The sequence below is a fragment of the Macaca nemestrina genome, chromosome 2 (genome assembly GCF_043159975.1).
Source record: "Macaca nemestrina isolate mMacNem1 chromosome 2, mMacNem.hap1, whole genome shotgun sequence".
NCBI classification, from domain to species: Eukaryota; Metazoa; Chordata; class Mammalia; order Primates; family Cercopithecidae; genus Macaca; species Macaca nemestrina.
Genome location: NC_092126.1, coordinates 127029311 through 127043223, shown reverse-complemented (window position 1 = coordinate 127043223; position 13913 = coordinate 127029311). Strand labels below are relative to the sequence as shown.

At 39.1% G+C, this 13913-nt stretch overlaps 1 protein-coding gene across 2 annotated transcripts in view; it reads right to left on the bottom strand.

Annotated features, from left to right (window-relative positions):
- The window catches only part of LOC105483272 (synaptoporin), a 331537-nt gene that overhangs the window by 116939 nt on the left and 200685 nt on the right, over positions 1-13913 (bottom strand). For both annotated transcript variants that reach the window (XM_011744053.2, XM_011744062.3), the window contains one exon: positions 12153-12277. In XM_011744053.2, coding sequence (XP_011742355.1) covers positions 12153-12277 — 125 coding nt within the window. The remainder of the gene's footprint in view (positions 1-12152; positions 12278-13913) is intronic.

Here is a 13913-nt window from a genome sequence, read left to right as displayed (position 1 = left end):
TCTTTCCAGAAGAGAAGGAAGCACAGAGGGAGGTTAATGGGACCACGGTGCAGGCACCTTACATTTTCAAGACACATGATATAACATACAGATAAGAGTGGGCTGTTCCCTTCTGCCATTCCGAGGCTGTCACTACAGCTGGATTTTTTTGTCCTTTTCTAGGCAACTCAAAGTCAGTCTCTCTCTGTTTCTCTTTCCTATTCTAGGAAAGAAAACAGATGTAAGGAAAAACTAGAACTTATTTTTATAACTTTGAAAACAGCAATGTTTGTGTTCTTCTAGGGTGTAAAGCTTCTCCCTGGTAATGAGGTTCTTCCCACCACACTCCCCCATGCCTGCTCTATAAAATTACACACAGTGAGACTGAGAACTACATAAAAGGCCCACTCAGCATACAGTGATTTAATCTCTGCCGCTTGTCACCTCCCTATGGGAGCTCAACAGAAACAACAGCCTTGATTACATAACCTACAATCATTTTCAGTAAGTGTCCCAATCCTGGTCTTTAAAAGCCTGTTCAGATCTTACCTAAATAGGACAAGCTTCAGAGCAAGCCATATGAGGTTGAAAGAGTCTTATGTAAATTAACGCTTTGAGTCTTTACATTTCCCTCTGTTCTCGCCGGAGCAGCAGTGGCTGGGGCACTATCAGGGTTCCCAGCCAAAGTCAAGTTCTACTGTTCCTCTGTATTTTCATAGATTAGAAGTCTAACTCTCTCTTAGGAAGTCTTAAATCCAGCTTTGTCATTTTGTAGGAAACTGAGGTTCAGCAAGGGGTTCTGTGGTTGTCATCATCTGGTTGTTCTAATCCCACGCCCTACTCCTCCCGTGCTCTGGATCTCAGTCTGGGGCCTGATCCTGTCCAACGGGCTTCCAGTTACATTCAGCCATTGGGAAGCTCTGGTGGGAGACTGGAGGGTTAGAGCAAGGGAAAAACTAGGGGATTTCACCCCTTTCTCTTGTTGCTTTGGTGAGCATCTCTCATAGTAGCTGCATCCCTTCCTTCGTTCCTGAACCCACTGGACGCCTTCTCTCATCATGTTCTCAGCTTCTGCTAGACGGGCTCCACCCTGGGCTCTAACAAGACCACTTCCTCTCATTGTGCCTCTTGCCTAGGAGTCAATACATTTTTGAAAAAAAAAAAAAGATGTGGGGGGGCAAGAGTAAACACTTCAGGCTTTATGAGTCAAAAGGCAAAACTGAGGATAGTATTTTGTAGGTACTTATGTAGCATTTAAAGCATAAACATTTAGGCCGGGTGTGGTGGCTCACGCCTGTAATCCCAGTACTTTAGGAGGCCGAGGCAGGCGAATCACTTGAGATCAGGAATTCGAGAACAGCATGGCCAACATGGTGAAACCATGTCTCTACTAAAGATACAAAAATTAGCCGGCATGGTGGTGTGTGCCTGTAGTCCCAACTACTCGAGAGGCTGAGGCACGAGAATCACTTGAACCCAGGAGGTGAAGGTTGCAGTGAGCCCAGATCGCACCACTGCCCTCCAGCCTGGGTGACAGAGCAAGACTGTCTCAAAAAAAAATTATATATAAGCATATACACATAAGCCTTTAAAAGTGTAAAAGCCATTCTTCACCTGTGGGCCATATACAAACAGGTGGGGGGCCAGCCAGTTCTACTCAACAGCTTTTCTCTGTCAATCCTTGCTCTACCTGTAGGGGTGGCTTCCCTCTGTTGCTCATCTTCAGATTGCCTCAAGGACCCTTTCCAAATCATCCAAACCCTGTATACCTAATTCTCTACATTAACTTTTTGTAATTGAACCACCTGGCATGAGCTCTCTTTTCCTGAATGGACCCTGACCGATTTGGGCAATGACTTGTTTAAAATCACATTGCATGAAGTGGGATTATTATCTACTTCATACATTTCTTATTGCTTTCTGGTCTTCAGAAATATGTTCACAAACACATCTCAATGGAATTGTGCAGATTCATCATTTAAGTCAAATCCGCGGGTTGTCTTCTTGTATTTTGACTACTCACACAGTGATGAAAAACTAGTGGCTCCACCTGCAATCCCTGCACTTTGGGAGGCTGAGGTGGGTGGATCACCTGAGGTCAGGAGTTCAAGACCAGCCTCCCAACATGGTGAAACCCCATCTCTACTAAAAATACAAAAATTATCTGAGTGTGGTGATGGCTGCCTGTAATCTCAGCTACTTGGGAGGCTGAGGCATGGAGAATCACTTTAACCAGGAAGGCAGAGGTTGCAGTGAGCTGAGATGGCCCCACTGCACTCCAGCCTGGGTGACAAAGTGAGACTCCATCTCAAACAAAACAAAACAACACAAAAAACAAAAAACCTAGTGGGTCTAAGGGGTGCCCATGAACCAAAATCAGGAACAAGAAACAAAATATTAAAGTTGGTCAATAGACTGACACACTACTCAACATCACTGAGAAAAGTGATGGAAAAACTGACGAACAGGACTGGGCTGTAGATGTACATTACCGTTGGAAGTGGGGCATGGAAGACCATGCATGGCATGCTACATACCATGCCTTCCCTCTCTGCTGCCTCCACGCTGGGTCAAGCCACCACCATCTCTTTCTTGGATGGCTGCAGCCACCTCCTTACTGGCCTTCTTGACTTCACCCCTGCTCCATGACCTCTTAAGTGAATTTACTTTTATTAGCCATAAGCAAGGTCTTTTACAAAGTATGTCTCCTTTCCAATGCCTTCCCATTTCACTCAACATCAAATCCAGTTTCCTCCTATGAACCCACAACACCCTACAGGATCCAGTCTCTGCCTCCTTTTTCAACTTAATCTCCTGCACCTCTCCTCTTCCTCATTCCAATCCAGCAAAACTGGTTTCTTTGCTGGTTCTCAAACTCTCCCGAAACTCAGGTTTCAGGCCTCTGCTCTTGTCCTTTGCTCTCCCTGGAATATACCCCTTAGACATCTTTGAGGCTCTCCCTCTCCTAATTCTTTCAGGTCTGCACTCGAATTTCATTTCACCAGCAAGGTTTTCCTCCAACCAGCTAATCTAAAATAGTACAGCTTCTCTCTTTATTCCTTAATCTTCCTAATTTCCTCTCAAGACTTTTACCATTACCTGATATCTACTGGGATTGCATCCCTGTCTCATTGGTGTCTCATGTCACTCCCCTCTCCACTTAGGAGTCTCTCTTTATTCCCCCAGATTCCAGTCTTTTCTCTCTAAAGGCCACGCCCATGCTTTTCTCTTTGCTTAGAACATTCTAAGCGATGTTCCCTCTGAGTATGTATTATCTGGTCCTCTCCACTCCCACCAATACTTATTTTACTTCTCTGCACAATGTTCATTTTCTTCATAGAAATTACAATTGTAAAATTATGTACATGCATATATGCATATATATGTATTTATTTATGTTTCTCACTTCTTTGTCTTTCTCCCATCTCCAACTAATTGTAAATTTTGTGAGGGAAGCAGTCATGTCTACTTCACCAACAAATGCATACCAAGTGCCTATATAATTCACGGCCTTACACACTGTAGGTGCTTAATAAAGAATTAATGAGAACAATTAAATTATACAGGATAGGGTCATTCACAGATCTAGGAAAAGTGATTGAAGGATCTCCTTATCGTATTAGAAGCTGTTGGTTGCCCACCCGTATCTCTCTTGTTCTCACCATTTCTGTATACAATGATGGCTTTCTAATGTCAGCATCCATGAATTTGCAAGAAGACTTTCTTCAGCTGTAGGCACATGCTAGGTCTGCATGCAGTCCCAGGGAATTAACACCCACAGGAGCAGCTTTTGGCCAGTGACCAATAGGAGTGGGGGTATAATTACCCAGCCTCATCACCTGCCAGATGGATTTACTGTTGGGGCATGTTGCCCACAGTTTCCTAAAAATCTTAGATGCCCTGGTTGCCAAAGGTAGTATCTTGTCAATTAATCTAGCTTTCTTCCCTTCCCGGTCTCATGTCCCCATTCCTCACTGGTGCTTCCAGGATCACCTTCCAAGAAAACTACTTGCACTCAAATCCTGGTCTCAATATGTGCTTTTGCAGAAACTCAAACTAAAATATCCATTCTACCCAATTCCCCACCACCACTCTCCTTTTGGGGAAGCGTTGCAACAAAAGTGTTCCAATCTTGCAATTATACAGATTGAGAGGGGAACAGTGGAGTGGAGATGGGGTAGACTAATTTGTCATTCACTAACTTTTTTCATTTAACCTCTTTCATGCCAACAGCCATGGCGCATATTTGGATCATTTTCTGTGATCCCCAAGACGTTCCCTACAAATGATAGCTCCTCTCTTTACTACAGAAACTTCCAAACAGGACTGTCATACTTGGTCTACAGCTGAATTCTGGTGCCAATTTCTTTCACTAGGCTCCCTTAATAATAACAGCCACAACAATGATAGCAACTTAGGGAACATTCAATGTGTGCCAGACTCTGTACTACGCAACTAACTCACATTATCTAATTGAATGGTTGCAACCACACTTTAAGGAAGGCACTAGTATTATTGCCTTTTTATAATAATGAAACTGAGGCCCAATAAGGTTATGGGCTCAGGATGCTTCCACTGCATAATTCACTACCATTTAGGGGGCTATGTCTTGCCCAACCACTAGGCAATAGAGTTTGGATTTGGCTAGAAATTCACCATTAGCCCTTTGGCCACACCACCTCTACGTCTCCCAAAGTCTCTGCCCTGTAGCACCACCAGGTCTCATCATACACAAAATTTATTTTAAGGCAAAACATTAGAATGAGATACTCTAGCTATAAAGTTTCTGAAATTGTAGGCAAAAAGAGTGAAACCCTTTGGTAATGAGAAACAATAAATGAATACTTAAATGTAATTGCAAGTGCAGCATTTCCTGAACACAAGATATAAAAAATTGCAGCCCTTCACACTTTTATTTTCCCCAAATTGGCTATTATGGTAAAAAAAAACAAAAAGAAATGTTTCTCATCACTGCTCTTGGTTATGCATCTTAGGGATAAAATGCTTTCTTCCTGGCAGAGCTAGCATTACTAGATAATGGCCCAAACTCTACAGCTTTCCTGGCATCTACTTGCACCTGCCCCCGTGTTCCCAACAGGGGTGAGGGAACGATAGAGCAAGTGGCTAGAGTCATGAGCAGAGGAATGGTGCTTATTCAGCCAGCACCCAGCTGAGTAGCACCGGCTTTCCTCTCCCTCAATGTGGAACCTCTCGTTGAACTGAATTTCACAGATCGCAAAGATGAGACTAAGCCTCAGTATCCTACTCCACCGATGCCAACCTCCCAAGGATTATGCTAGTGCCACTAAGAGTTCTCCATTCTGTCACTTTGAGGGGGAGTTTTCATTCCCTCATTAGTTAAATTTTTAAAAAAGGCCTAATAGTAATACATCCTAGGGCAACCCAAATAAACATTAAATATTTAAAAAGCAAGTTAATCAAGAGACAGTTAAATATGTACACCCTTTAATGTTTTTATATAGGCAGAGGGAGGGTTGGGGAAGATCCCATTCTGAGTAAAATATAATAAACTGGCCATTTGTTGTCTCAAGGGTAATTTTGCTAATTAACCAGAATAAATATCTTTTCTAGCACGCTAGTTGATTTTTAATTGCCCTTACTCGATAATGAAATAAAAATAATATGCTAAATGACAATGTATTGAATGCCAGGTCTTGTTTTAAGCATTTTATATATATATGTCTTATTTAATACTTATAACAATACTATGAAATAGGTAACATTGTTTCTGTTTCACAGATAAGGAACAGAAGTGATAAGCAATTTTCTCAATATCATACAGCTAATAAGTAGCTGAGTGGAGGATTTGAACCTATGTAGTCTGTCTCTAGAGTCCAAGCTATATTACATTGCTTCGGCTTTAACAGTGTAAAACAGTTGGCACAAGTGTGAAAAGAGTATTTGATTCACTCATAATCTTGCCACCTAAAAATAAATATGTTAACATTTTGATGCAGTGGTTATGACATAATCTTTATAAATATAACTAGTTTTTGTAGTTTACCCAAACCTTTGAGGAGGAAGGTTGTAAGGTTTATCACCAAATTTGGAGAATATACTTGGGATCTAAAATACAAACTATGTCTAACCAGGTTTCATTTCAGAGGCCCCATGCAGCACCTCCAAAATCTCAGCCATCATCTGATTTTCAGAAAATCTGAAGCTGACATTGAAGGACACCCTACCATGACTGACAATTGGGAGAAACCTACCACATATACTAAGATTCTACGGATGGAGAAAACCAACCATGGTTTCGTACTTCGTATGAGACCTGAACTGAAAACGACAAGGGGAAGTGTTGTGAACTGAAGTGACTGATTTCCAGCCAAGCTATTTGTTTGCTTGTTTGTTTTTGAATGAGTATTACTGTATAATATGATTTAGAGTGAGAAGTAGGGATTTACTCTATCTATTGATCAATCAAGCAAATGATTAATCTATCTACTCATCTATCTATCTTGTTTAAAGATGGTAATGTTCTCACGCAATGCCAATGTCTTAGGTTGGACTTCTAAGAAGCAGCCCCTGAGATCAAGATCTGAGTGCAACTCCTTAGAGGATTCAGCTCTGAAAACACCAATAAGGCAGTGGAGAAGTGAGACAGAAAATGTAAAAAAGGTATTGAAAGGTGTGTTAATGATCAGGTTTGCACTGTGGGTGGATCGGTCCTGTTGGTGCCTCTGGGAAATGGTACGGTACATGACTTAGTGTTATGCCACATGAGGGGTGAGGAAGTTGGGATTGTTATCCTCCAACTCACATTTGTCATTGGGTAAAGGCTGCTCCAAGAGACATTACTCTCCAGTATTTCTTGCCTGCCCTGCCTATAGACCAAGCAGGTTCCAGTGGTGAGAGAAAGCCTTTTAACAGTCACAGGGACTTGTGGCTTAGCGTGGTGGCCCACACCTGTAATCTCAGCACTTTGGGAGGCCAAGGTAGTTGGATCACTTGAGCTCAGGAGTTTGAGATCAGCCTGGCTAACATGGTGAAACCCTGTCTCTACCAAAAATACAAAAATTAGCCAGGCATGATGGTGCACATCTGTAATCCCAGCTACTCAGAAAGCTGAGGCATGATGAAGGACAATTTTGCTAATTATCTGGAACACTGATTACTAATCTCATATCTAAAATAATGCTTAAAATTGACAGCAAACAATATTTTTATCTTGATGAGGTCTCAAGACATGGAAGTGACATAACAACTACTTTATTTTTTATTATAAATCTTCTGTTATTTCCTTTATTTAGTTGTTCTCAAATGAAGGAAGATTTTTACAAACTGAAAATCTTTTTTATTAGTTATTTGTTCAACCAAGGTCATAAATTTATCATCATGGCATTCAATGAGCTGGTTACTTCCAAGAAACAAGAGGTGAGCACCTTCTCTACTAGAAGGTCATTAAAAAACTTAGTCTCTTTCTCCACAAATATCATATATTGAAGGCTTAAGATAAGCAAATTAGGGTCCTTCAAAATTGTCATTGTATTGGTCTGAGAGAAACTATACTGAATTCTATTTTCCATTCCCCAACAGCTCGGCATGCTTTCTCTCCAACTGAAATGTCCCATGAAAGTTTTTAATAACCACCATTATCTATATTTGATGGCTTTTTCTTGCTTTTTCACTCCTTTCTTTCTTTGAGGTACTCAATGCTGCTGAATGGTAGCATCCATAAAGTTTTCTTTTTTTATATTTTATTTTATTTCTGTTTTTATTTATTTTACTTTAAGTTCTGGGATACATGTGCAGAAAGTTTTCTTACCTTCTGAAAAACCTGAACTTTCTGGTTCATCCAACTTCTTTTCCATTTGGTCTTCTCCTATTGGTCTCTTTCAGTGACCCGTTTCATTCATTTTTTACAAGCACTGGCATCCTCCATAGTTCCCATTCTGTCTCTCTTGGTGACCTCTCTTCATCTAGATGTGACTTCATGATGATGACTCTTAAAGCTTCATTTTCAGTATTCACCTCTCTCATCTTACATAGGGTTTAGTGTGAAACTTCCTGATAGAAAATTCCCCTGTGCTTCTAACAAGCATCTCAAACTCTGCATGATCAAATCCTAACTTGTACTCTCTACTTCAAAATAGATTTCCTTGTTATTTTCCTTTTGTCAGCTTTAACTCCTTCTTCCTATTCAACTTATAAGGAATTCAAGGTGTTCTATAATCAGGGGAAAAAATGGCCTTTCTAACTTTATCACTTTTGTCCATCATAAATTTTTGTTCTGTTCACCATGCTCCAAACAGTCTGAACTTTGCTTTCTTCTTGTTTTTATTCAAATCATAAAATTTAAAAAATCCAAAAGTTTAAATTTAATTTTCTGTGTGATGTCAACAAAATGTTTCTCAGCCCAGTCTTCTCAAACAGTACAATAGTAGCCTCCTTCACAGAGTCTGTGTAATGGCTACATAATCTAATATATGTCAAAGTATCTAGCACAGTGTTTGGCACATTGTGCCTTCGCAATAAATGTTCACATGTCTGTTCATTCATTCATCATTCTGACCCTTCTCCAGTACCTCTGCCATGAAAATTTTTGTTCCCATAGCCCCTTAACCTCTCAACTCTGTCCTTCTCTATCTTTTATTCATGTATAAGTTTAAAATGTTACTTGGCATTCCTAGAGTAGGCTTTCTACAAATATATTAAGTACCTTAAAATAAGACACCCTACTTTCCACTTCTGTGCATAAAGGAAGTACCAAAAATATGGAATCTAGAACTACTCTCCTGCTAGTTATCAAGTAAATTTCATACCAAATTTAGTATATTATTGCAGATAGAAAACAGTTAAGTAATAGTTGTTCATTTTAATCACAAATAATAAGGAAGATAAGGTGACAAATGTTTTATTTCTATGACAAAATGATACATTGCTGGATGTCAATTATTTCTGATAGGAATCAGGAACACACACATATGGTGCTGTAAAGAAGAGATGCACTTTGGCATATTTATTAGAAGCAGCACATTAATATTTTGTGAGTTATCTAGAATTTTCAACACTGACATCTTACATCCTAAAACATGTGTTTGATAACTGGTTAAGTAGCTTCCTTTGATGTATCATTTACAAACTAATTGTTTTTCTTCAAATGACTTGAGTTTATTGCCCTTTTGGTCTTTGCAATACACTGAATAGTTAAAAGCTACTGAATGTTCTTATCTTATTTCTGAGATTATCATCAAATCATTGGCATTGGCTTGTGACATTTTAGAAGAAAATAACTTTTTTAAGCATAAGCAATGCTTTCATAATCTGCTACTTCAAATCGCTGAGTTGTCTCAACAGCTGCTTCTTGCCATTCACCTTGAAAATAGAGTTTTTTCATCTACTTCAATCCCTTTAGAATTCCAGATGGGGTTCCTATAAGTTATTTCTCTCCAGAAGCTGTGTCTTATCATTTCATCTCACTGGAAGCCATAGGATGACTCATTTTTAAAGAGTGCTTTTAAAATTACCAAGGTATAATATGCGTATTTTAATAAATTCAAATAATACTCAAGTATGTAGAGTTAAAAGTAAATGTATGACCTCTGCATACCAATCACACATCCCTCCCCAGAAGTAATCCCTATTAACTGTTTGTCTGTATCCTTCCAGACTTTACATTTTACAAATATATATAAACATATAGGTGCATAAGTTTAAAATTATATTGTGCATTTACTATTATGTTTTTTTCTTAACATGCTGCTACTTACTTTCTTTTTAGTAATACATTTTAAACATCTTTCTATATCTGTACATTCACTTTTAAAACTTCTGCATAGGACATACATAAATAATTCATTGAGTCTGCTTCCTGCTGATGGACATTCAAGTTTGTTTCAGTCTTTTATTATTAACAACACTGAAGGGCACATCATTACATGCATATTACATGCATGTATTTGTGTATTTATATGAACATTTTTGAAGATAGATATCTAGAAATGGTATTGCTGGATTAAATAGAATGTACATTTAAATTTTGATACCTACTTCCAATTGTCCTCCAAAAAGGCTTTATCAATATACACTATTTCCAACCACATGTGAGAATCTACATTTCTCTCCATGCTTTATAATGTTGGATATCATTACTTTTTACTTTTTAATTATTTATATTACCAACACCTTGCTAACCGTACTTCTTCTGAAACAAATGTCTTCATAATAATCTGTATAAATCCTGGCTTATTACTGAGATTTTCCCCATAATGCTACAGGTTATGAATAGGTACATGGATAATGAATGGTACATGTTAAAATATGCAAATGTAAAATTGAAATTGCAACCCTAGTAAATTAAGCTGTTTTGGAACGGTGTGTATATCTCCTAGATGAACATTAATGGGGGCAAATTACAATAAATTCTATAAAAGGAGATTGGTACTCCTTCTTCCTTAACAGTAGACAGTAAATGTAAGGTGTGGTAAGCAGAGTGGCAAACAATTTCTTGCTTTATCCTACAACAGTGGTTTTAGAATTGTTTCTAGGAGACCTAGGGTTCCCAGGAGATCTTACAGGGTCTGTATGGTGGGGAGTGGGCAAGGTGTGTGGCAGGGAGAAGGCCGAGGAGGACTGGCTGGGGGCTTTAAGTTCCCTTCTTCTCCTGCTCCGACTTTCTCAGTAACTCATGTCTATTTTATACATGGAGCTTCTGAGTCAGATAATGTTTGAAAGAAAAGCTATGCTACTAAAAAATATAATGATTAACCATATTTGTTTCAGAATCCAAGTAAAAATATTTTAAATGAGGGGGCTGCTATAGATGGCAATACATTTTGATCTAATTTCTCTAGCTGCCTTTCACTGGGCCAGTCATTTGAATTTGTAGTCTTGGGAAGAAATTAAAGAAGCCCAGTGCTGGAAACTGTGATTGAAGTGTCTTCCCACATTGTATCCTTAAGCAGGGATTTTATGAAATTAGATATTACCCTGCTCTCCACTGCCACACCAGCTCAGGCAGTCGTTTCTAGTTCAGATAGGTCTCTTGATTACTCTCCTCCAGTTTGAGGAAAAGACTGAGAGTTCTAGGCTCTGGTAGTTCAATGTTTAGGGACTTGCTGCCTTTTAAATCTTGAGAGATTGACTTTTAAGTTACCTGCTCCTGCCACATCTCTTAGTGGGAAATCACTGCAGAAGCCATGCGGAGCTTATGTTTTCATGTACAATGTTACCAAGCATCCCAGCCCTGCTGTCTGGCCATTGGCAGTTCTCATCTCTTGTCCTAGATCCTGCATGTTAATCTGAAAGCATACGTTGTCTTGGTCACTCTCCTCCAGACGCCAACAGGTTGGTGCAGAACTTTCAGAAGTCAAGTGCTTGCATGTCTACTTCCACCAGCACAGCACAGCTCTTATTACTAAATTTCCAGGGATTATGTGCTTAATACTTCTGAGCTTTCTATTCTTTTACTCTTTTATTAGCTAGTTAGGGGAGTATCTACTTGAGCAAGGTATTTGCAACTTTTGTCAGCTCTACTCTTAAAAACCAGTAAGAATATTGGTATCAATGCTACCTCTCTATGATGATTCATCACCTATGAATGGAGTCATCTTTGTCTTAGACTAGGAACACTTCACTTAATATATATTAAGTATACATATACACATATATACACTTTATATATATGATATATAATATAATATATATATACACACACACATATATATATACTTAATATATAAATATTAAGGATGTGTTCCATAGTATACAGATACTCTGGGATACTCTGTGAAAAAAAAGTTTCTGCAGTCAAATGTATTTGGGAAATAATCTGTCATTCTTGTTGATTCAAAATGTGCATTAGAAAGGCAAAGTGCTAAAAATATTTCTTGAATTTATTTGATCGTACTTTAAAATTACTTCTCCAGTTTCCCTTTCTTTTTCTCTCACTCTTTCTCTTTGTAGCAAGTTTTTTTTTTCTTTTTTCTTTCTTTTTTTTTTTTTGTTTTTGGAGGAGAGTCAACTCATAAATCCTCCCAGTGCCCACACTAGGTGGTGAGTGGGAACAGTGTTTGGGCATTCCGTGGGTGCAGGCAGAATCCTTTCTGTTTACCCAGAAGTCCCTGGGAGACTGCATTTTTCTGAGACAAAGCACAGAAGAAAGAAAGACCCCTCTGTGAGGCTAGCAAGAATGAACCACCATTCCCTACCTGAATGGGTAGGCAAACGCTATGTCGATGCTGAGGTTACTTTCTGTCTTGTTGACGCAGTCCACACTCAGCCGCAGGCCTCCAGAATAGCCACCACATGTTGCAAATGCAAAGATTGCAAAAAGCTGTGGAGAACAAATAAACGAACAGAAGGCAGTTATTAGGATGATGTTGCTCTAATGAGATATATCAAAAGCAGCTTAATGTTTGGATTGAGGGAAGTTATGGTCCTTCTGAAGAAGAGCATTGCACTTGGTTCAGCTGGAAGATGAAGGTAGAATGGAGTGAAGACTGGGGACGTGGTGTCTATAATAATTGTCTGGCAAGTGAGAGAAATGTGGCTTGGAGAATAAATAAAGACAATCCAAAATAGCTGTGTTTGAGTGTGTAAATAGCTGTCATGCCTCAGAGGGCACAGGCATAATCCCATAGTTAAAGGCCTGGAAAGCACTGCACCAACTGGTTAATAATGGATGTCTCCAGGTAGGAAGATGTGCGGATGTATCCTGCTCTCTTTGTTTGTCTGTATTTTCTACCATAAATATGATTTGTCTTTTGGAATAATATATATCAGTATTTCAAAGTCATGGTCAGAGAATTCTAGAGCTAAGAGTTTGAGGAAGAGTAGGTGAGTTTCTAAGAGGTGCTATTTTAGAGCACAAGATCTCAGTATATTTCAGCTTCCAACTTTCACTGGTGGTTACATCTCTGTGTTGGTTGCTGCTTCTAAGTCAACATTAAAAGTTTCAACAGTTAATGTCATGGTCTGTCCTGGTGTAGAATGTGAATCTGTGGGGAACCAGGCACCAATAATTAGGAGCAGGGACTCTGAGAAGTCTCCCAGGAAGAAGAGACACTTGGAAGACAGGATGGCCTAAGAGGGGACATAAGCAAATACTAAACTAGGTTCATTTCATAATTTGGCTAAGCTCAAAAGAATTTCTTGCTCGTTTCTAAAGGAAGTCGATGAAATGCACCTAACACTAACATGCTGCAATATTCCAATTTATCTTAACTTTGAAATTCAGCTTCTTACAATAGTTTGGGGTCATTATTGGAAACACTAGATCATTTTGCACAGTGAGAGGAGTTATTGCACAGAAGTCAACTGGGGTCAAGGGCTCTGGAATGTGACCTTGGGAAAGCTGCTTAATTTCCTCATGCCTTGATTTCCTCATTGAAAAATAGCATTGACGGTAACTCTTCTGGGTCATTTCGCTATTTGTGGTGTGACACAGACAGTTGCTGTGGCCAAGAAGGCTGCTGGAGCTGGCAAAGTCACCAGGGCTTTCCAGAAAGTTCAGAAGGTGAAATGACTATTATCTATAACACCTGCCACCTCAATCTTAATCGGGGTAGAAAAAAAGCCTCTGAATTTTTTTTTTGTCTTAATTGGCCACTTAACTTTAGTAGGAAAAGACTGACTGATGATAACAGGGCATTGTGAAACCTTCACAGGCAAAGCAGTATTTTGTGAGTCACGTGTGTGTGTGTGTGTGTGCGCGCGCATGTGTGTGGCAGTTTTAAGTGACTAGTTTTTAAAATCTGTATTTTAAAAATAGAAAGAACTTGACCAAAAGATATAAGGATTGTAGTAAGAGTGAAATGTGTTAACATGTGGAAAGCATTTAGAACAGGTCCTGGCATTGCATAAGCTCTCAATAAATGTTAACAAATATTACTGTAAATAGCAGATGCTCCTTAATAAGATGTTCCGGGCCATAAAATAGGAAATTTACACTTAATCCCTAGCTAAATCTG